This window comes from Opisthocomus hoazin, chromosome 6, assembly GCF_030867145.1.
Source record: "Opisthocomus hoazin isolate bOpiHoa1 chromosome 6, bOpiHoa1.hap1, whole genome shotgun sequence".
Classification (NCBI taxonomy): domain Eukaryota; kingdom Metazoa; phylum Chordata; class Aves; order Opisthocomiformes; family Opisthocomidae; genus Opisthocomus; species Opisthocomus hoazin.
In genome coordinates, this window is record NC_134419.1 from 69,802,074 (window position 1) to 69,824,017 (window position 21,944).

At 46.0% G+C, this 21,944-nt stretch overlaps 2 protein-coding genes and 1 pseudogene across 3 annotated transcripts in view; 2 read left to right on the plus strand and 1 right to left on the minus strand.

The window, feature by feature from the left end:
- Nucleotides 1–17: 17 nt before the first annotated feature.
- On the plus strand, nt 18–13,383 carry LOC142361664 (nucleolar protein 8-like). Of its 2 annotated transcripts, none has more exons than XM_075423749.1 (16): nt 18–393; nt 561–623; nt 1,609–1,687; nt 1,980–2,127; nt 3,022–3,090; nt 3,409–5,349; nt 5,634–5,750; nt 6,142–6,261; nt 6,607–6,691; nt 7,585–7,726; nt 8,624–8,707; nt 9,499–9,776; nt 11,203–11,329; nt 11,771–11,841; nt 12,904–12,986; nt 13,310–13,383. In XM_075423749.1, the coding sequence occupies exons 1-16, from the start codon at nt 255–257 to the stop codon at nt 13,361–13,363; spliced, it is 3,600 nt and encodes a 1,199-aa protein (XP_075279864.1). In that variant the 5' UTR covers nt 18–254; the 3' UTR covers nt 13,364–13,383. The 2 variants fall into 2 exon arrangements, with proteins under 2 accessions (XP_075279864.1, XP_075279865.1); XM_075423750.1 differs by lacking the exon at nt 18–393 and adding an exon at nt 1,360–1,484.
- The window catches only part of LOC142361665 (palmitoyltransferase ZDHHC6-like), a 32,078-nt gene continuing 12,412 nt past the window's right edge, over nt 2,279–21,944 (minus strand). The window contains exons 6-7 of the transcript XR_012764294.1: nt 10,421–10,501; nt 2,279–2,391 (exon numbers count right to left, since the gene is read on the minus strand). The gene's annotated coding sequence lies outside the window, so the exon portion shown is untranslated. The remainder of the gene's footprint in view (nt 2,392–10,420; nt 10,502–21,944) is intronic.
- On the plus strand, nt 15,078–21,884 carry LOC142361658 (E3 ubiquitin-protein ligase PHF7-like; annotated as a pseudogene).

Genomic DNA, 21,944 nt, shown 5'->3' on the forward strand with positions numbered 1-21,944 from the left:
TGAGTTGCGCCAGGGGGGGATCGCACATGGCGGCGGTGAGGGAGAGCCGCGGCGTCCCTTTAGGGCTGGCGGTTGCCGGGGCCGCGGCCTCTCTTCCCCGCTCGGAAAAGCCATAGAGCGGGTTTCTCGCTAAGAGCCGGTCGCGCTTGCTGCCGCGCACCCTGCCCTCGGCACGCAAAGCGTTGGCCGACTGGTTTGTCTTTCCGCAGAGGAGCGGAGCGGGCGTCGCAGGTCTGATAGCTTGGCTTTCCACCATGGAGAAGCAGCAAGTGTCACAGCGCTTATACGTTGGGGGGCTTGGCCATGCGGTTTCGAAGGCTGAACTGCAGGAGAGGTTTGGCAAGTTTGGGCGTGTTCTGGATGCAGAGATTATTACTAGAAAAGATGACCAAGGTAACAGTTTTGCGTCATCCTTTAGAAGTGAATGGTTTTTCAGTTTGTACTGTGAAATGGAATTTTTGCTTCAGAGACACGTTATTTTCAGGAAATAGCTTGATTTTCATTTTTAAAAGAAATGCTGAAATGATATAGAAATTAACTGAATATTTCTCGTTGATCAGGGAACCCTCTGAAAACTTTTGCTTACATCAGTGTCAGCATTTCTGATGCAGATCTTAGGAAGTGTAAGTACTTTTACTTATTTTCTTTAAGTAATTTATGGTTTTGAGCCAAGTTACGTTACTGACAATGTATCTAATGTTGTCAAATCAGGATGTGGTCGAGGTAGACCCTCTTTCGTTCTTTTGTCATATTCATTTTCTTTAAGCTGCAGTTTTATGAAAGTTGCTTTACTGGAGTTTTCATTAAGTAGATATAAGCAGATGGAAAAGGTTCCTTGTGATTGAAATGGGTGATTTGTGAGATTCTTCTAACCTTTTTATGAAAAGGTATAGGAAATGTGTTTCAAATGCTTTCATCAGGTCCATAAAACACTAGAAGTGACTTGATGTGAGAGGGAACCCAGAAGGAGACTTTATGTAAAACGTGCTTCTGTTAAAGCAATTTTACTGATCCCCACGTAGTTGGATTACAAAACTACTGGGAGGGTTATAAAACAAGCTGTGCAACATGTAACAGCAAAATGGCAGGTGAAGATACCTATACCCAAAGAGAGGGATTGGTAATATGCCCTTTTATCTTACGAATGCTGCTACTAGGAGTAGGAAAGCTCTTCGGGAGCAACTAAAAGTTAACCCAGCCCTTGATACTTAGCTTCCTTAAGTTCTAAGTATGACACTTTACTCTTTGGTTTTCAGTACTCCTTAGCTGTGTTTCGTGTAGTAGGGAAGTTGTTAAGTAGAGAAGAGCTTATCCAACAGTAGTGCAGAAACTTCCGAGTACATGTATCTGACTTTTCAGGTTTGTATTTGAACTGAACCATACAGACTTGAAGGACTCTCTTGAAGTCAGAACTTTAATTTTGGATGGAGACCTTCTTATTTAGGATTTGGGTATTAGACTTTCCGTGTACAAGCTTAAATCAGGTGAGTAATAGAGTATAAGATCATGCTAAAGAAACTTCAAACTATCATAGAAGGAGGCATAGTTTGGTTTAACATGTATTTTTTAATGTAAAAAATATTCATTTCCCATCTCCTTGTTTTACAGGCATGTCAATTTTAAATAAAACGAAATGGAAAGGGGGGACGCTGCAAATTGAGTTGGCCAAAGAAAGCTTTTTGCACAGGTAAAAATCAATTTGAAAAGCATATGTTGTTGCTACAGTTATCTGGTAACATTGTGGCTGTGCTTTCATCTGCTACATTCTTGCTCTTTTTGGTTTTTATTGACATTGGTGGACTGTTGATGCATATTAGATACTGCAACATGTTTTGCATCATTATTCCCTGAAAGGCAGCAGATACGTTAATTCCTTAAATAGTGAATATGGTTACTGTTCTGTAGGAGAGGGTCGCTGCCAGCTACAAGTTAGCACACAGGCAGACCTTTTGTTGTAATTGATGTACTTTTTGGTACAGGCTCGCCGTAGAGAGGGAGGAAGCAAAGCTGCAGAAAGAAAAGCCACAGAGAAATGACAAAACGTGTCTGTTAGAATCACTGAAAAAGGCTGGAGTTGTAGACTTTCACATGAAAGCAGTACCAGGTACAGAGGTGCCAGACCATAAGGTATGGTGGGGTAGATGTATAGAGAATTAAAACAAAACAAAAACCAGAATCGGTTTGTGTCAAATCTCTACGCTTTATGTAAAGAAACTCTTACTAAGTGTGACAGTCCAACTTGTGAAAAGAAGTCTAAAGTACCTTATGTGTAGACCTGTAGAATGCTCCTGTCGTTTTTTGTAATGACTGGAAATAATCTTGATCATAGTGTCTTCTTTGTCATGTAAATGCTTTGTTGCCCGTTTATGTTGGGAATTCCTTCATGTTGCCCTGTAAAGCATGTAAAGAGCATGTGTGTCTTATTTTTATACAGCATGTACATTTTTGACAGCTGGGTTGTCAGGAGCTAATCTCTGTGCTTCAGCACATTCAGGATCAGGGTCTACACGTGCTTACAAAAGTAAAATTTAGAATAAAATCATGGAATGTGCAAATGTAGACAGCAAGAACTATATTTACTACAAAGTTTTAAAAATTGTTTGCTAAGCACAGAAAGTTTTTGGAGGGTGATGGGGGGCATTTTTAATTTTTTAGTGGGAAAGGGGAAAAGGGCAAAAGAATAGTGGTCCTGTCGGTGTAGTTACCACTTAATTCATAAATCAGAAGCCTTCTATTAAAAATAGTACTTGTAAAGAAATTCAGTTCTTTATTGTCACTCTTTATTTGCAGGTTGTAGAAATTTGGCTGGTTGGGTGGCTTTGGTTTGTTCTTTTTTTGAGAAGGAAGATTGCTAAGTTGCTCAGTATGAATATATCTCACTTAAGAGAGTAAACGGAAAAAGAATTAGTCACAGATGGTTCTCTATTAGTGTTTCTGTTATCAAAGAATACATCTTGTTTTATTCCAGGGTTACTTCCGTTCCATTTGTGTTTAACACTGATTATTTTTCTTTTCTTTTAGAAATGGGTTGTTGGTAAATTTGGCAGAGTCTTGCCTATCCTTCACCTTAGGAATCAACAAAAAAATAAAATATCCTTTTCCTTGTTGGTTGAGCATAGGCACAGTTCCCTTCTTTCTTCCGTCGTATGGGGAAACATGTGCTTAATGGTCCTAATATTGACTACTATGTCATACTTGATTTACTGAATCCCTAAGTAAATCTTGCAGTAAGTTTGTGTGATTTGAATAAATTTTTTAGACTGCAAGTCAATGGCTTAAAGGCTTATGGTCATAACATTAAAAAAGACTCTTCATTGTCCTTTCACACAGAATTTAGCCTGTTCCGAAAGACTGGAAGTCTGCTCGCCAAAAGAACCATGTTGTTTTAATTCCTTAATTCAGACTAACATTGTGAAATATGACCCATCAAAATACTGCCATAACCTGAGAAAGCTGCAGCAAGACTTGACCCATGTAGTTCCCGTATCTCAGCTTACTTGGCACTTGGAAGAGAGAGATGACAGCATAAACAAGAAGCGGCAAGGAGAGTTCCCTGTAACTAAGAAGCCACCTAAAAAACTGAAGCAGCTGGGCAGCGAGGCTCTAAATGGAGCAGTAGTTCTCTCTGGGTGCCAGTCAAGTTCAAAAAACATGAGCTCACCACAGCGAGATCAAAGATCAAAATGCAAACCCAATGCGAAGTCTAAATTATCTCCACCAAGGAGTCTTAAAAGTAAAATATCAGGGACAGGTTTATTATTACATAAAAGCAATGTTTTTGGAGTTATGGCTCTAAATAATGTGAGTGTTTCCGATAGTGACGTTGATTCTGAAGAGGAAATCAGAGCAATGGTAAAGAAAGAGACGGAAAGACAGACAGCTAAAAATGTTGAGAATGAAAGTGACCACTTGGAAATTGTTGGGGATAATTTTGAATTAAAATACAATAGTCACTGGTCCTTACGCAATCCAGATGCCACGACGAAAGCTATCAAAAGAAGTTGTAGAGAGAAAGAGGCTGTGGAATGCGAGAATGGTTATGATTCAGCAGCTACAGATGAAATTATTGCTGAAAGTAAAACTCCAGATCTAAGTAGCAGGAAAACTGCAATTTTAGAAGATTCTAAACAAACGAAGGTGGAAAATAAAGAAATATTAACTAATAAAAAATGTGATTTGGTACATGACTCCTCACTGACAACTTGCAATTTAAAAAAAGAATACATTGAAAGAAAAGGAAAAATGAAAAAATCCAAAACTGATGCCTTGCAGAGTAGAGCAGTTAACAGTACAACAGAGACAAGTGATGGTGAAAGCTCCTGTTCAGAGCCTGGGAAAGGGGAGTCTGAAGTCAGTTCTGATTATGAATCCATGATGCAAAACTGTTACCGCTTAGACCTTACTTTAGATGATTTAAAAGCATTAGCTGCTGAAAACACTGGGACACCAGTAGAAGAATTGGATAGTACAGAGGGTTCTAGTCAGCGCAGTGTTGAAGAAAATCCTAAGGGTAATGTAAATAAACCAAAACTTTCTAAATTTTGCCCTGCAGTTAAAAAAAAATGTATCTGTCCTGAAGATGTAGTTGCTGCAATTTTAGCGGGGGAGGAGAATGCTGATGAAGAAAGTTCCAAGGGACAAAATAAATCGCGTTTGAAATATCAGCCCTTCAGAGGAATGGGGTCCCTTTGTGAAAAAGGGTTAACTAAAGACAGCACTGCTTTAAAGGAGAGGTCTGTAGAAAGTTTAGATCTTGCAGCTCGTATTTCTAATTGTAGAGATGAGTCATCTAACAGACAGTCTGAGAACCATCCATTGTATTCACCTGACGTCAGCAGTAAAAAGAGAAAAAATACACATTGTGAACAGTACAGGGAATTGTCAGATGCTGCCTCCTTAGCAGACGAGAGAGATCAGCCTGTTTCCCGGCCACGTTTACAAGGTAAGAACAAAGATGCGAGTTCTTTACAAGCCATCCAAAATTCAGAGCATGGAGATGCTGCCCCTAGTACTGATCAGAGTGAAGGTGAGAGCAGTGACATGGATAGTAATTCTGCAGTGTCATGGAAGCGTGTTAAGCAACAACTGAAAAGCCCAAAACAGCTTTCAAAAAAATTGAAGACGGATGTAGGCAATAAAAATCCAGAATATGAAGCTAATAAATGTGAGAATGGGAAGACAAGCCTTCTGGAAGATAAGGAGTTTTGGCTTGATGCTACTGCTTCAGAAGAACCGAATACTAAAAAGAAACAGTTACAGGATAACCAGAGGAGGCTGGCAGCTCTAGAAGAGAGAAGGAAAGAGAGAGAATTACAGAAGAAACTCATTCAAGGAGCTCTTTCAAATCTGGTAATTGCACTCACAACTTCTATCTGAATAGTATGCAGTAAAAGAAGGGAAACTAATAGATGTACTTTAAATTGTTTTAAAATGATGTTCTGGAGTTTCTGATTACATTGACAGTTTTCTTTTGAGTGTATACAAAATGATGCATACCTAGTTCTTGGAATGTCTCTGGAGTTGCAGGAGGAATAGTAGATTCCTTTCATGTCATGGAAATGTCTGTTGGATATTCATGTGTGACTGTTGTAAGTGTTTGGTATCTTTGACTTGACAGTTTCACTCTTACATAGGATAGCCAGCCAGCAGGCAAGCAGAAACACATCGTATTCAATTCGGATGTGGAAAGTGACGCTGAAGTAGATGAGATGTTGAAGAAAGAGAAGAGTTTGGGAAATATGCATGAAGAAGTAAGTGTTACTGGGAAAAATTCCAGTATTCTGCAAGGTAATGCCGTATCCATACGGCTGTGCCTTTTATTCTGAAGACTATTTATCATAGTGAAGTGACGGAAAAATGTAGGTAAGGTTTAAATCAATATGAATTATTATTCTTTTTTTTGCTAACGTGAAACAGGTTTCAAGGAACTTAACCATGCATCTGATAAAGCTAGAGAACTTGGAGAATTTGTAAGGAACTTGAGATTTGCATAAAAGATATTCTAACTTTGATTAAAAGAAGAGGAATATTTAAGTTATAGGGCTTATGCATAATTAATTTTGAAATTTCACTGCTTTTAGTTTATTTTGCCAAATTTACATAACCAGCTGCTTTTCTATGTTTTCTTTTGGTTGAACAAAGGATGAATCTGCTCCTAAAACTTCAGGCAAACTGTTTGAAAGCAGCGAGGATGAGCAAGATGATACAGATGATGAGAGATTCAAAATTAAGCCCCAGTTTGAAGGCAAAGCTGGTGAAAAAGTGAGTGAGCCCATTACTGTAATTTGGTTTTCTTCTAAGTCTCCATAGCGCCACTTCAGAAGAAGATAACTTGTAGGTTTGCATACTTGCTGTGTATGATTTTGACAAACTTGCAATAGACTTCTCTGAAGTGGAGGAAACGGTAGCCATGGAGGAAATAATGTGGGTTGGGGAGCGGGAGGAGTTCTTCTGGTGTTGTCATCTTTGAATATAAAGAAATTTTGGGAAAAGGTATTAAGAGCTAAAGGTTATGGGTATGTTGCCATAATTGTAGTGAAAAAGAGTTACTGAATGTTAATGGTTTTCTTCTCCAGCACTTAATAGGATCTATTTCATCTTGTTTAGCTCTTGAAATTGCAATCGCGATTTGGCACAGATGAAAGATTTCGCATGGATGCTCGATTCCTTGAAAGTGACAGTGAAGAAGAAGGTAAACCTGCTCATACGTCCTGGTTGGTGAGAGTAATAGAGCTGTATCATGGAGCCTCAATTTTGGATGCTTACAGCAGCTTATGGACTACTTTTGTTTCTTTGGTGATTTCTGAAAGAAAATAGCCCAGCTGTGTTGTGGCTGTACATAGTATATGTTGGTAGCTGTGTATTCTTAAATGTATATGTTGCAAAAGTATTTGTAATAGCTGAAGGAGACATACTGGGTTGGTAAGTGCACACTGAAAATATATTTTAATACAGGATGATATCAGAATGTGTTTATCCGTGTTTTTTGCAGGATAAGTAGCGAGTTAATTAAAATAAACATTTTGACCATTACATTCATTTAAACTGTTTGTTTTGTTGTCTTCCTGCAGTCCATGGCTGATTTGGTGGCCTTAGAGAGACAGATTTTTTTTTTCCGCCCCTGAACAGCAGAAGGCAGAAAAGCTGAAAAAGGCAAAAATTTTTAAGGATTCCTTTTTTGTCCCCCGCAACAAAAATTAAATTGTTAACCTAGTTTTCAAGATTCAGAATTTGTTTCTGCAACTTAAATTTTTGCCTAGTTCTGCTACTCCCTGTGTTGCTTTAATGTGATCTTCTGTACAGCATCTCTCCATGGCAGAGTAGTTGCACAGTCATGTGATAGAAGCAAGGAACAGATGAAATAACTGATCTGATTTGCACATTAAATATATGCCCATGATATTTCTGATCAAAGATTTTCTACAGTGCAAGGGAAAAAACCTCTAAGTAGCTTTAAAATAAAGGAATTGACCTGTTGATATGTGTGAGCTCTTCCAGTACTATAGTAATGTTATGTATTACACATTACAGGCTTACTCAGCTCATAGCAGGGAGAAAGTGATGTGTTTATTTTTCTCTTTGCAGAGACAAACATCTTGAAGGCAGAGGAGGAAGAAGAGCTTGCTGCAGAAAAAAAGAAGAATCTGCAGATACTGGGAAGCCTCTTGAATATCAGCCTGGAACACCCTAAGCCAACTAAAACGGCCCCAAGTGCTAAGAAATTCAGGTATGAATCATCAGTTACCAGAAAACAAGGGATTTTAGGAAGGCTTAATTTTTGCCAGTGTTTCACAACTAAAATTTCTGCCTAGCTGACTGAGAAGAGTATTTCCTTCTCTGTTGTGTGCATGTAAAAGTCAGTCTTTAATGCAGTTTCCCAACTTGAGTGTCCCAATAGATTATACAACTGGCAGTTATTATTTTAGGGGACAAAAAATTACTGGATGCCTGCTTGAGTTTCTTCCAGGAGATTTTGAATGATTGGTTTGTTGGTTATGAAAATTAATATTTTAAGAAGTCCTTGTCTATGTAAGATATATTTCTGTTCTCTGTGGAGACAAACTTAAACTGGCTAAAAAAAGAACATGGGAGTTGAGCAGTAGGTCAGTTAGACTCTAACTTCCATAGTCTAAACGTTAGACTGCTTTAACTGAAAGTCCCCAAAATGTTTAAATTTTGAAAGGTGGGCATAATGGGGCTTTGTTTGTATTTCGTTTGTTTTGTTTTGTTCCCTTGGACTATTTGTATTTATGCAATGTTTGGTACTAAGAGAAACAGATATAGATAGGTATATCAATATGGATGGTTATATTGATATAGCTCTTCAAAAGACAAACAAGTGCAGGTATAAACTTACTCTTACCGCATAGCACACACAACCTGAGGTCTATGTTTTATGTGAAGTATTATAACTTGATAAAAGTCACTTGTGTTTAGAATTGTTCCTGCCCCGGACACTGACTAGCAGGTACTTTCTAAATGCCAGTCAGGTTTTGGATTGATTTGGAGCTTTTCTGGTGAATAAGTCAATGTGAATTTGAATCTCACTGCAAAGGTTTAGGGTAGCTTTTGGTTGAGCATTTAGAGTGTCTCATGGTTTTTCTTTTCCTTTTTGTTTTTGTAGAGATATTAATGCCCTCCGCTATGATCCCACAAGACAGGACCATGCAGTTTTTGAAAAGAAACCAAGTGCTCCAGAAAAAGAGAGGTAGTATTACAGCTTGGTGACTAGAATTGTGATGTTTCTTGCTGCGGAAAGATGGCTACAGCAGAAGCCTGAGTTTGAAACTGTGTAGACTGCTCTGTTTTTTCTTTTAATTCCCTCTGTTATTGCTAAAATCAAGATATAGTAAGAATTGTGATCACAAAAATCACCATGTAATGTCATCTTTTCTTTGCAGTCCATCTACTCCCTGCATGCCATTTTCTTGTCTTCCTTTCTCACCTTTGGGCTATCCCTTTCCTTCAAGTCATGGACTTCAAGATTTGCAAATCCTTGAGGAAAAAAGTACTAGCTTTTAACGTTTCTTTTCCCAGAAAATAAGTCTTTCCTAAGTATCTTAATTTACGTGCCATCACCTATTAAGAGAAAAGTCAAGATGTGATTAATTGTAAAGTAGACTTGTTCCTGCCTTTAGAGCCAAACCTCAGATATTTTCCCATTGCTTACCCTCAAAGGGCGAGTAAATTGCAGGAGGTGATAAGAAGTGAGTCAAAAGTCCAAACCAAAAGGGTAGTCGTGCTGCCCCATAAACCTGTTTCTGGCAGTAGGAAATATCCTCTTGCCAGAACCTGGAATTCTGAAGAAAGAAAAAAAAAAACCAAAGCAAAACAAACAAAAAAAAACCAACAAAAACCACCCAAAACCGTAAAAGTCAACTACGCAGTAATGTGCTTAGGTAAGTTTATGAAGACATTAGTAGCAAGGTTGGCTTTTAGGGAACCTTTCTTTTAAAAATACAGGTGCTGTGTTACTATCCTTGAACAATTTCATTTCAGTAAAGCTAAACGGAAGAAGAAGAGGGAAGAGAGTGAGAAGCTGCCTGAAGTGTCTAAAGAAATCTATTATGATATTGCTGTTGATTTAAAAGAGTTGTTTGGATCGTCAAAGAGCAAGACAGAAAAACATGAAGAAATACCCTGGGACAAAGACGATGCAGAGGACTCTACCCCACCTGAGCATTTGGGACCTAACGTTGGGAGTGATGTAGCTCAGGAGTCTAGTGGTTTCACGTTTTCCTTCCTTGGAGACATGGAGGAGTCGGGCATAAAAGAAGGTAACAGCAGAACATACGTAATAGTACAGTTTCTAATGAAGTAGTTATGTCAGGCACTGTAGAGTAATATAATGCATAGAAATTCCGAATCCAGGGAATTTTCAGAGGCAAAAGTCAGTAATTACACAAAATCATTACGATCTTGTCTTACATTTGCCGAGATTATTGTAGTTTAATGATACTTAATTCATGTTTGCATCCCAGGAATTTTGAAAGGGATGTTTCGAGAAGGAACTATTATTTACTTGGTTTTTCAAGAGTGATGGAAAAACTTGTCATCCACTAAATTTCTCAAATAAACAGGGAAAAAGATGTTATACAAGTCAAATCAGGTGTCATATATACCAACAAAATTTTAGACAGAATATGTGTTAATTAAGGTAGTATTATGAGCAAAAGAAAATCTTAGAGTTGACCCCAAGGTCCAAGAACATTTTATTATTGTACCTGTAGAAAATTGAAACTGAATGACACATGATTATTGGGGTGCCCTAACCTGAGATAAAATCAAATGTTATGAAATCAAGATGAAAAAATCTTCAATCAACTCACATAATAAGTAGTAATGTAGGAAATAAACTGTGTGAAGTTAACTGAAATACAAAAAAGTAACCCCAACAAAATCCCCCAAAAAACCAACAAACCTCCATCTTTCTGCTGACTTCATGAAGTATTTATTGTCTTCTGAATGCAGTAATACGGGTTTCAGAATATGTAGGAGATCTCTAGAACAAAGTAGAAAATATCTGAGCGGAGATGTAGTTCAGAGTTTACAGAGTTCTTTGCACTAAGAGCCACACTTCAGCTCTGCGTCTTATATTTGCTGTTATGATTAATTATTGGTTTATATTGCATAGGAATCCTATCTGGTGGCAACAGGGCCACTGGTCTAGCTGCTGTATAGACAGAAACAGAAAGATAAGCCTCTCTCCATTGCACATACCTCAGTTGCTTAGGTGATTTTTGTGATTATTTTTGTTGGTGGTGGTTTTGTTTAACCTGACGTAAGATCGTGTGTGTCATGTGGAAACCGTGAAGGGAGGACATGTGGATAAGTCTTTTTTTTGAGCATGAACTATGAGTGTTTTGTGGACAGTTTAGACTTGCAAATGCACACGCTTTCCAAAGTAGAATTTTCTGATCTTTCTCTTCAATAAAATACTGTTTGTGTTTCATAGTCTAGTTACTGTTGGGTTTGGGATACTAGTTGTGAATTTTGAGGGTGAATTTGTGACATATGAGAAAGCAAACTAAATCCATACCTGCCCAGAGGGTGATAGAAACCTGGAAGGGAAGGTTTCTATCCTGCTTAAATCCGTCTTTTCCAATTTAAGTATTTCATTCTGAAGTAGGAATTTTTACTGGCAAGTAGGGGAATAATCTGTTGTTTGTTTTTTATTTTTTTTTAATTGTGGTATTATTGCAGAGCCCTACATACTTGAAACAATAAAACCTGTAAAAGTCACATGGCAAGAAGATCCACGTTTCCAAGACAGCAGTTCTGAGGGTGACGATGAACCAGAGGCATCAGAAAGTGACAGGGACAAAGAAGTGCAAGTTATTTTTGTATTTGTTGTCTGCTTGGCTGTAGTGGTTTGGTGCTATAAGAATGTTAATAGCAGCACTCAGGTCATGGGAAACTAATGTCTTCGTTCCGTATCTCTGAACAATGGAAGTCATCTTAGGAAACCATTCCTTGCTGCACAGAATGTAATATTCAAAAACCCGAATACCACACTTGGTTTGAAGTTGACTATAAAAGCTGAGTTTCTAGTTCAATGCATGAGAACTTAACTGGGTGGTGGGATTGGCCAAAAGTCAAATATATAGTAAGTTATCTTAAGAAATGTCTTTTTATGGGCAGCTATATTTGGTGACTATGGAGTAATGTTCTTCAGTGCATACTGTTTCTCTGAAGCATTACAGCTTTAAGTTGTGTTAATGGCAGTTGACAGTAACTTTTATGATGCTAAAATTCCTTTGTGTTTGTCCAGGTTTTTCTCTTTACCACAGACAGAAAGTACTAGATTTTTCTTCTTCTCCAAAAATGATGAACGACTAAGAGGTATAACAGAACTTACTCATCCCTTTTTTAAACTCTTACTGAAATTCAGTGAGAAAGAAGTACCGCCTAGTTATTAATGTTTGGCAGTTAAAAGACAGATGAGAAGAAAAAAAAAAATTGCAAACGTCCATCATGACTTGTACCATGAATTGTGGTAGCACATCCCACAAGAAAGTCCCGGTAAAATAAATGCTGAAGAGCTATCGTGCTTCCCAGTTTTCAGATAATTGCCTAATATGGGTGTGGTCTTTTAGGGCTTACCAAAAAAAAAAAAAAATCACTTGACAAGTTATCTAGACACTTTGGATCCTTTCAGGCATATATATGATCTTAAACTTTTTTTCTGTGTTTCTGGTGTTACCGTTAAGAATATTGAATATTCTTGCCAGCCAGATATGCCCACATGGGTCTTGATCCTAAATAATGTGGGGTTTTTTCTTGTGGATATGATAAATTTCGTAATTAAAAACAAACAAACAAGCCAACATCAGAACAAAAAAAAAAAAAAAAACACAAAACAAAAAAAAGTTAGTAAAACCCAAATAAACACCCCAGCCCACAGGCCACCAAAAAATCACTTTTGATATCTTACACAATAAATTATCAGGACAGCCTTAAATAATGTGTGTTTTCTGACGTATGTTAGGTAACCATCACTGAATCTATGTCTAAAAGTTACTGTGTTAACTCAGTTATTGCACTGTAATCTTCCAGCCTATCTGATTTACACTGCCTGCTCAAACTGAGCTCTGAATCCTTAGCTGGCATAAATGTCCTTGGGAGACATGGGATAATGGTGCTGAGCTTTCGGTGAAACAGATGCTGTTTCACTGCAATTTACGTTTCAGAGTATTAAGGCAAAATGCTGCTGCCTTTCGTTTTTCGAAGTACACCAGGCTGTAACACATACCATTTCTGTTTGAGCCAACCATGTTGTGGGGGCAAGAGAGGGAGAGGAAGAATAGGCCTTCTGACTTTATTGCTGTGTTGCTCATGAGATTTACAAATGACAGCATGTTGAGAAGTGTTTAACCATATTCATTTGTACTTCGTTGTGTGCAGAGGGCCCTAAGTTATTTTGCAGATCAGTAGACCTCAGTGAAGAAAAAGATGGTTGGGAAGACAGACGCAGGTTATTGCTTGAGGTGAGTATTTGAACGTCTGGTACTTGGTAACTGCCGCTGAAATCTCAGCATGAAGAGGGAATGCAGCTGCTTATTTGCTTAATTAGCATTAAAAATTAATTCAGGACCTTTAGAAGGGCTTGAAACTTTATCATTACAAGAGAACTAACAATTTTTAGTATACAAGTGTCTATAACGTCATGTTGTGATGGCCACAACTAAATTACTGAGTCTCTGTGTTGTACAGGACCAGTTACTTAACTGCATGTACAAAAGGTGTTTGAGACAGACAGGTGAATTTAGAAACTTCTCATAATATAATGTTAAAATTTAAATATTTTCAGGAATGCCGAAAGAAGCATAAGGATGCAAGAAGGAAAGTGAAAGCAAAACAATAAATCTTTTGTATCATTACTGATCTCAAGTGTTTCATGTTTCTTCTTTGAAGAAGTTGCAGACAAATGCTGCTTCCAAAATTGTACTCTTTCAAAGACCTAAATGGAAATAATATTGGAAAATACTGTTCTTCAGTTTTCAGAAACGTCAGTTTTGCTTTTTCCGAGGAATATTGGATGGCAAAAGCCAAAGCTCCTGCACAAAACACGAGTCCAGAGTGAGACATGAGGCCAAGGAAGCTCAGAGGCTGGCGAGGCAGAAATTAAAGGCATTGAGGGAAGGTGGAGAGGAGAAGGGCAAAGAGACAGACTGGGCAAAACTCGTCTTTTCTGACAGACAGCGCAGATGGAAACTCCCCAACCATGCCTTGGGGTGCAGACCCTGGGGTCGGGCCAGCCTCAGGGCCCGTTCAGCCTTTGCCTTGGGGGAGCTCCGTGGGGGGCTCTGGCCCATGTCTGTGAGAGGCCACCACCTCTAGGTTCTGCCCAGAGCAGAGATCCAGCCTGCTGGACCAGGATGTGGCTGGTAAAACACTCTGAGCCACGGGGAGAAATTTGGCGAGAACTGGAGAGCTGAGTCACAACCTCTTACCCCAAAAGCTTTCCCTCCCCACTCCTCCATCAGGGAAGGCCCCAAAATCACTTGTAAAGGCAGGGGCCAGGGAAGGATCTGCCCAGGAGCTGGGCTCCCCTGCTCCCTTCGCTCACTTATGCCCTTCTCTGGTGCCTCCAACGCTGCCCCACAGCCACTTGCAGCTTCCTGCCCCACCAAGGAACAGCTCACACTGACTCTGAAAGACAGTTTACTGCCATGGAAAAAGGATGCTGCCGCCGTGACAGTCCCGCTGCGTTTTGTTCTGGAGGCAGCACATCACCAAAGCGCTGAAGAGTTCAGGAGAAAGATGTGGGGCCACCTGCGACAGCTGGCTGCTGTCCTGAGGTCCTGAGCTGTACCTGGCCACCCACCGCCTCTGAGCGGATGGGATGTGTGAGCCCAGGCCAGGCTCAAAGGTGGCTTCGGTCCCCTGGACGGGGGAGCCCGGAACCGGAGGCAGCACTGCAGAGGCTGCCTTACCAGCGCAGCGCAGAGAGGAAGGATCCCCTTCCCAGACCTGCTGGCAGCGCTCCCCGTGCCGGGGGCAGGAGCAGAGACTTCCCGTGGCCAGGGTGGGCCCCTGGGGTCGCACGGCCTGAGCAGCACCTTTCGGCCAACAGGGCCACCCTCGACGGCTGCCCCAGGGGACCTGGCCCTGGGCTCTGCGCTTGCTGCAGGAGCACCCGCCCTGGCTACAGGGGTGCTGAGGGCTCGGGCCCCCGCCTCGGCACTTCCCACCCACCCCTGGGACGCGGCGGCCCTCTCAGAGCGGGTGGCAGCGCCCCAGGGTGTCCCTGCCCGGACCTGGGGCGCACGCAGCCCAGCTGTGCTGATGTCACAGCAGCTGGCCACTGTGACCCGCGGGGCCACGGAACAGGATGGAACGCTGGGCTCAGGCCGTTGCTCCGTGCGACCTGGTGAGGTGAGGAGATGGCAGCACAGGGACGGGGCTGCTGAGGGGCTGCCCAGGGAAGACGGGGGCCCCACGCCTCGGGGCTCTGGGCCTGTGCTGAGGCTCACCCGCCTCTCGCTTGTCCCTCACCCGCGTCCTGCTTCTCCCTCAGAGTCAGCAGAGGAGAATTTGGAGGTGACGGCTCCAGGCGCTCCCTGCTGACGTGGGCCATGTCCGCCGTGTACGAGAAGACCCTCGACCCGATGGAGCCGGGTGAGAGCAAAGTGTCCCTCCCACAGCCTGGCAGACGGGTTCCCGGGGCGCTCAGCGAGGGCCGAGAGCGGTGGCAGGGGGAGGCAGGAGCGCCCCGGGGCAGGGCCCCTCCTCTCCTCAGCAAGGGGGGCCCAGGCTGGGCAGTGGGCACCTCCTGGGACACCCGTGCCTGCAACGCCCACTCCCTCTGCAAGGCCCCCAGCCCTGCCCAGCAGCCGGCTGGGCAGCCACAGAGCAGCCCTCAGGGGCAATCCCTCAGGGACGCGGCCCCCGGCCCCGCAGAGCTGCTCATTCCCGCTGGCGTTTGCTCTCTCCCCTCCAGCATGCACGCTGTGCCGCCGCGCGGAGGCTGACCCGGATATCTGTGGGCGCAAACTGCAGAAGCAGGGGCTCTGTGCCCATGAGTTTTGCCTGGTGAGTTCCTCGCGGCTCCCTCCAGCTTTCTGACAGGCCGTGCCCCCCACACTCTCCTCATCAGCTCCTCGCCTTTTCTCCTCTGCAGTATTTTGCTAATGAGCTTTATCAGCAACGGCTCAAGGAACCGGGCCTCACTGGATTCCTCCCTGAGGATATTCGGCGCACAGTCGAGCGGGCAACGCAGAAGGTGAGGACCTGACAAGAACAGGGAGATCTGTGCCAGGAGAGCTTTGCAGGACTGAAAGAAATCCCAGCCCTTCCAAGCAGCTCTGTCACAAAAGTCTTGCTCCCGGCAGCTCCACAGAGGCTCCAGCACCGCAGCCTCGTCTGCTAGGTGGATCTGCAGGCTGTGACCCAGAAGCGGCCACAACCTGGGCCCTGCCCGGAGGTGTGGGGCTGGCTGGGGAGGCCTGGAGGCTGCCGCTGACGGGGGCTGCGGTGCTCTTTCCAGCATTGCTTCGTCTGCGGCGAGAGCGGGGCCACCATCGCCTGCCGAGACACGCACTGCCACCGCAGCTTCCACCTTCCCTGCGCCGTGGAGGGTGGGTGCGTCACCCAGTTCCTCTTCCAGTTCAGGTACCTCCTCTGCCCTCCCTCACCGCCTCCAGGGAAGGCCCCAGCGCTTCCCACCTCACCCATCCCTTTCCTCTTGCCCCCAGGTCCTTCTGCTGGGAGCACCGCCCAGAACAGGCAGTGGAGGCAGCTCCAGAGGCGAACACCACCTGCCTCATCTGCCTGGAGCTGGTGGGGGACAGAAAGTCCCACAGCACCCTGGTGTGCCCGGCGTGCAAGCACGCCTGGTTTCACAGAGCCTGCATCCAGGTAGGAGCCGTTCCCTCGTCCTCGGGGCACAGCGGGCGCTCAGCAGCACCAGGGCCTCACTCTTGCTCCTTCTGTTTCTCTTGCAGGGACAGGCTGTCCGCAATGGCATCTGTTCATTCCAGTGCCCACTCTGCAGGGACAGGGACGCATTTCTCACGGAAATGCTCGTCATGGGAATCCGAGTCCCCTTCAGGTTGGTGTCCTGCTGCTCGGCTCACAAGACAGGAGGGTGCAAGTGCTGTGCCATGCCAGGGTATGCCCCAGCAGTCCTGGCCCTCCGCTGCCCTGTGAGTCTGGGCTTCAGCTTCATGGAGGAGTTGGAAGCAGGGCAGGGGAGAAGAGCATGGACGCCCTGCATCTGCCTTATGCCGGGGCAGCAGGGGCTCATCCATTTTCCTTTATCCATCAGATTGCCATCGCAGGACAGCCAGGTAGACGCAGCACTGAGCGAGCGGCACAGCCGCTGTGACGCCAGTGACTGCGTCTGTCCAGGAGGCCGGGAGCAGGCAGAGGAAGAGGGGTAAGTTGCCAAAGCTGCACCCTGGGGCTCTGCATGGCATCTCTGTCTCGCCAAGGGCTCGAAGCGGAAGGTCTAAGAACGAGAGCTCTGCCCGACAATCCCGTGCTGCGGTCACGTTGTCCTCACAGCCATGCACCCGTTTGCTTCCCCAGGCCCTGGGAGCTGCTCCTGTGCAGCTCCTGCGCTGCCGAGGGCACCCACGTAGGGTGCTCCAACTTGAGCAGCAGCATGGACAGCTGGGAGTGCGACGGCTGTGCTGGCCTGGGCACCGGTAAGAGGCAAAGCCCCCACTGCCCCTGCGCTGGGGCCGGGGGCCAGGCAAGGCCTGGCAGCGCGTGCCCAAGGTGGGCTTGGCAGAGCCTCTCTGCTCCCGGAGGGCTGGCGGCATGGCTCTGGCCTCTCCTGCTCTGTGCCTGGGAGGCCGTGCCCTTGACCTTTCTGCTTCCCCTTCCAGCCTCCAGCCCCAGCTTGGACCTCGCCAGCCCCAGCACTGCCAGCCAGCCAGGAGAAGAGTCCCACAGCAGCTCTCCAGCACGTCAGGGAGGCCTCCGCCCCAGCAGCCCTGGGCCCATGCGGGATCGAAACCGCTCCCGCTCTCACCATCGGGCCCCAAATCCCTACACCCGCCTCAGAGGTTGCCGGGACAGGAGCCGCGTGCCAGCACCACGTGCTGGGAGCGGCACCTCCAGCCAGGCGGTGCAGGGGCCATCCATCAGCTCGCCGGCACCCGAGGCGAGCAGCCCCAGCACCGCCAGACAGCTGGCATCGCAGTCCTCCCGGGGCTCCCATGTGCTGGAGAGAAGCAGGGGCTCCAGCCCCCCTGGGCCCGTGCGGACGCAAGACCGCTACAAGTTGCATCGCTGGGCCCAGCAGCCTTACAGCCGGGCTGGACGCCGTCGTGGGACCAGCCATGTGCCATCCTTCCCTGCTGGCCCTGATCCTCCTCCACCGGCACAATAAAGTTGGTCCTTGATTTCTGCACTCTGCCCTCCTCACTGCCACCAGGGAAGGCCCCAGCACTTCCCACCTCACCCATCCCTTTCCGCTTCCCCCCAGGACCTTCTGCTGGGAGCACTGCCCAGGGCAGGCAGTGGAGGCGGCTCCGGAGGCGAACACCATCTGCCTCATCTGCCTGGAGCTGGTGGGGGACGAAAAGTCCCACAGCACCCTGGTGTGCCCGGCGTGCAAGCACACCTGGTTCCACAGGGCCTGCATCCAGGTAGGAGCCGTTCCCTTGCCCTCGGGGCACGGCGGGCACTCAGCAGCAGCCCTGGCAGGCCATTTCCTCTCGTCCTGTCACTAGTCACTTGAGAGAAGAGACCAAAACCTGCCTCACTACAACCTCCTTTCAGGTAGCTGTAGAGAGCAATAAGGTCTCCCCTCTGCCTCCTCTTCTCCACACTAAACAGCCCCAGCTCCCTCAGCCGCTCCTCATAAGACTTGTTCTCCAGACCCTTCACCAGCCTCGTTGCCCTTGTCTGGACACACTTCAGCACCTCAATGTCCTTCTTGCAGGGAGGGGCCCAAAGCTGAACACAGTACTCGAGGTGCGGCCTCACCAGTGCCGAGTCCAGGGGCATGATCACTGCCCTGCTCCTGCTGGCCACACTATTCTTGATACAAGCCAGGATGCCGTTGGCCTTCTTGGCCACCTGGGCACACTGCTGGCTCGTGTTCAGCTGCCTGTCGACCAGCACCTCCAAGTCCTTTTCTGCCGGGCATATTGCCAGCCACTCCTCCCCAAGCCTGTAGCGTTCTATGGGATTGTTGTGACCAAAGTGCAGGACCCAGCTTTTGGCCTTGCTGAAACTCATACAGTTGGCCTCGGCCCATCGATCCACTCCTGTTCAGATCCCTCTGCAGAGCCTTCCTGCCCTCAAGCAGATCGACACTCCCGGCCAACTTGGTGTCATCTGCAAACTTACTGAGGGAGCACTCAATCCCCTCATCCAGATCATTGATAAAGGTGTTAAACAAGACGGGACCCAAAACTGAGCGCTGGGGGACACCACTTGCAACTGGCCATCAGCTGGATTTAACTCCATTCACCACCACTCTCTGCGCTTGGCCATTTAGTCAGTTCGTTATGCAGCCAAGAGTACACGCATCCAAACCATGGGCAGCTAGTTTCTCTAGGAGGATGCTGTGGGGAACAGTGTCAAAGGCCTTACTAAAGTCCAGGTAGATAACATACACAGCCTTTCCCTCATCCACTAGGCAGGTCACCTGGTCATAGAAGCAGATCAGGTTCGTCAAGCCTTCTTCCTCCTCCTCTCCCTTTCTCCAGGGGCAGCGTTAGGGGCTGGGCACAGAGGGTTCTCTTCTCCTGGGCGTTGGCAGCACCTTCACCACACGTCCCTCCTCCTCGGCTGGCCTTGGCTGGCTGGCCAGTGCCATGGCCATGTGCTTTGGCCCATGCTGGCCTCGCAGACTGCTCAGTTTCCCAGGGGGAAGTTCACACCCACCCCAGGTCTGCAGATCTCTGCGCCTGCCCACAGGAGCAGGGCCCGGCATGGCCCATCTCCTGGCAAGGTAGGTTGTGCCTGACCACCTGGCGTGGCCCTCGCTGCTTGTCCCCCAAAATCACACGCCCCAGCCCCAGCGGATTTTGACACACTTCAGCTCTGTTTTGTTCTGGACAAGGCTATAACACATTTCCTATCATCCTCGCCTAGGTGAGGGAGAATTGTGGCAAAGTGGCAACGCTCCTTTTCTTTAAAAGTTCAGTGTCATGTCTCTATTTGTGACACGAAGATTTCTGTAGATTGTGTTTCTGTAGTAGCCAAAGGGCGTTCCCCATTCCCCAGTTCCGGGTCCTGTTCCCCAGCCTGGTTGCTGCTCTACCAACTGAAGCCTTCCTGCTTGCACTGTAAGCCAAGAAATCCTTTTGAAGAGAGATTGCAAACACCTGGCAAGGAATTTACTCCACAGAGTTCAGGGGAGTCAGGGCAGTACTTGTTCCTGAGGGTTTGAGTCCCATCATATGCCCTTTACACCAAAAAAGTCACCTGTGCTCTACGGGAGGGTAACAAGGGGCCTGGGAAATGCCAGCCATCCAAAAGGATTTCCCTCCTGCTGGCGACCAGCAAGTACCTTCCTGGTGCAGGAAGGAGAAGAGCTCTGGTCGCAGAGCGACTGCTGAACAGCTCTGTGGAAGCTGGCAGAGAGCTAGAAGGCTGAATCGGAGAATAATGGTGACCAAAGCACAAAGCAGATCCCCTGGGGTGGCCGTGCAGGTCTGAGCAACCCTCTGCTCTTCAGTCAAACCACAGGTGGTCTTAGGCTGCATGCACCAAGCGCCTTCCTGGCAGGCCTTAATGCAGCATGAAAGTTGGTTCCTTAAAGTTGGGAGCAGCCGTCCTCTCTGAGGAAGGCAGGGGAACCTGGGAGGCCTGATTTTTTCTGCCAGCAAAGAGGCAATGAGGAAGGAAGGGAACGCTGTTATTTCATGATCACTATACCCAAGATGGCCTCCAACCACCACATCCCCCACAGGTCCTAAACAGTGGTTTGACAATGGTTTAAATGGCAATTTAGACAATGATTAGACAACAATTTAGACAGTGGTTACACACTCTACTACTGACTATGCTTCTAATAATTATGCTACAGCTCGATATATAAATGTCACTAGCATACAATATACTTTTAGGCCCAATGTAAAAAATCGCTTACCTTGTTGTAGATATCAGATGCCAGGTAAGGGGTCTCTTGACCTCGAGGAGTAACCCTGGCAGACATCCCTGCTCAAGGGCGAGATCACCACCGTGGAGCCCGCCGCCATACAGGAGAGCTCAATGGGCTCAACACGCGGAGCTACAGATATTCATAGCATACAGTGACTGTCTCGTAGTCAAACCCCTCCTTGGTGTCTGTGCAAGAGTGCAGCCGTCGCGGTTTTAGTTTTGTCTAGCCCCAGCTCAGGCTGGTACTGTTAGCTGCTGCTAAGACACACGATACAGCTTGGCGTTGTCAGCAAACTTGCTGAGGGTGCACTCAATCCCACTGTCCATGTCACCAGCAAAGATGTTCAACTCTGAGTGTGACCATCCAGCCAATTTCTTATCCACCAAGTGGTGCATCCATTGAATACATGTCTCTCCAATTTAGAGACAAGGATGTCATGCGGGACAATATCAAATGCTTTGCTTAAGCCCGGGTAGATGACGTCAGTTGCTCTTCCCTTATCCATCAACACAGTAACCCCATCATAGAAGGCCACCAAATTTGTTAGGCATGACTTGCCCTTACTGAAGCCGCGTGGCTGTCACCAATCACCTTCATATTTTCCATGTGCCTTAGCATGTTTTCCAGGACGATCTGCTCCATGATCTTGCCATGCACAGGGGGGTCATGTTTCCCCTTTTCCAATCACTTCACCAGACTGCCATGACTTCTCAAATATGATGGATAGTGGTTTAGCAACTTCATACGCCAGTTCCCTCAGGACCCGCAGATGTACCTCATCGGGTCCCATGGACTTGTGCACTTTCAAGTTCTTTAGATGGTCTTGATCCCGATCTCCACCTACAGTGGGCAGTTCTTCATTCTCCCAGTCCCTGCCTGTGCCTCGGGTGGTGTGGCTAGAGCACTTGCCGGTGAAGATTGAGGCAAAAATCTCATTTAGTACCTCAGCCTTCTCCATATCACGGGTAACCAGGTCTCCCGTTTCCCTCCAGAGAGGGCCCACATTTTCCCTAGCCTTCCTTTTATCATTGATGTACCTATAGAAGCTTTTCTTGTTGCCCTTGATGTCCCTGGCCAGATTTAATCCTATCAGGGCTTTAGCTTTCCTAGCCTGAACCGTGGTTGCTCAGACAATCTCTCTGTATTCCTCTCAGACTACCTGTGCTTGCTTCCACGCTCTGTAGGCGTCCTTTTTGTGTTTGACTTTGTCCAGGAGCTCCTTGTTCATCCAGGCAGGCCTCCTGATACTTTTGCCCGACTTCCTCATTGTTGGGACGCATCGCTCCTGATCTTGGAGGAGGTGGTCTCTGAATATTAACCAGCTTTCTTGGGCCCCTCTTCCCTCCAGGCCTTTATGCCATGCTACTCTATCAAGCAG

Excerpts from the sequence above, each read along its gene's own strand:
- LOC142361664 (XM_075423749.1), top strand. The coding sequence starts at position 255 with ATGGAGAAGCAGCAAGTGTCACAGCGCTTATACGTTGGGGGGCTTGGC. Across the intron at positions 3,091-3,408 it reads GGAATCAACAAAAAAATAAA|ATTGTGAAATATGACCCATC; the intron begins ATATCCTTTTCC and ends ATTCAGACTAAC. Across the intron at positions 8,708-9,498 it reads AGTGCTCCAGAAAAAGAGAG|TAAAGCTAAACGGAAGAAGA; the intron begins GTAGTATTACAG and ends ATTTCATTTCAG.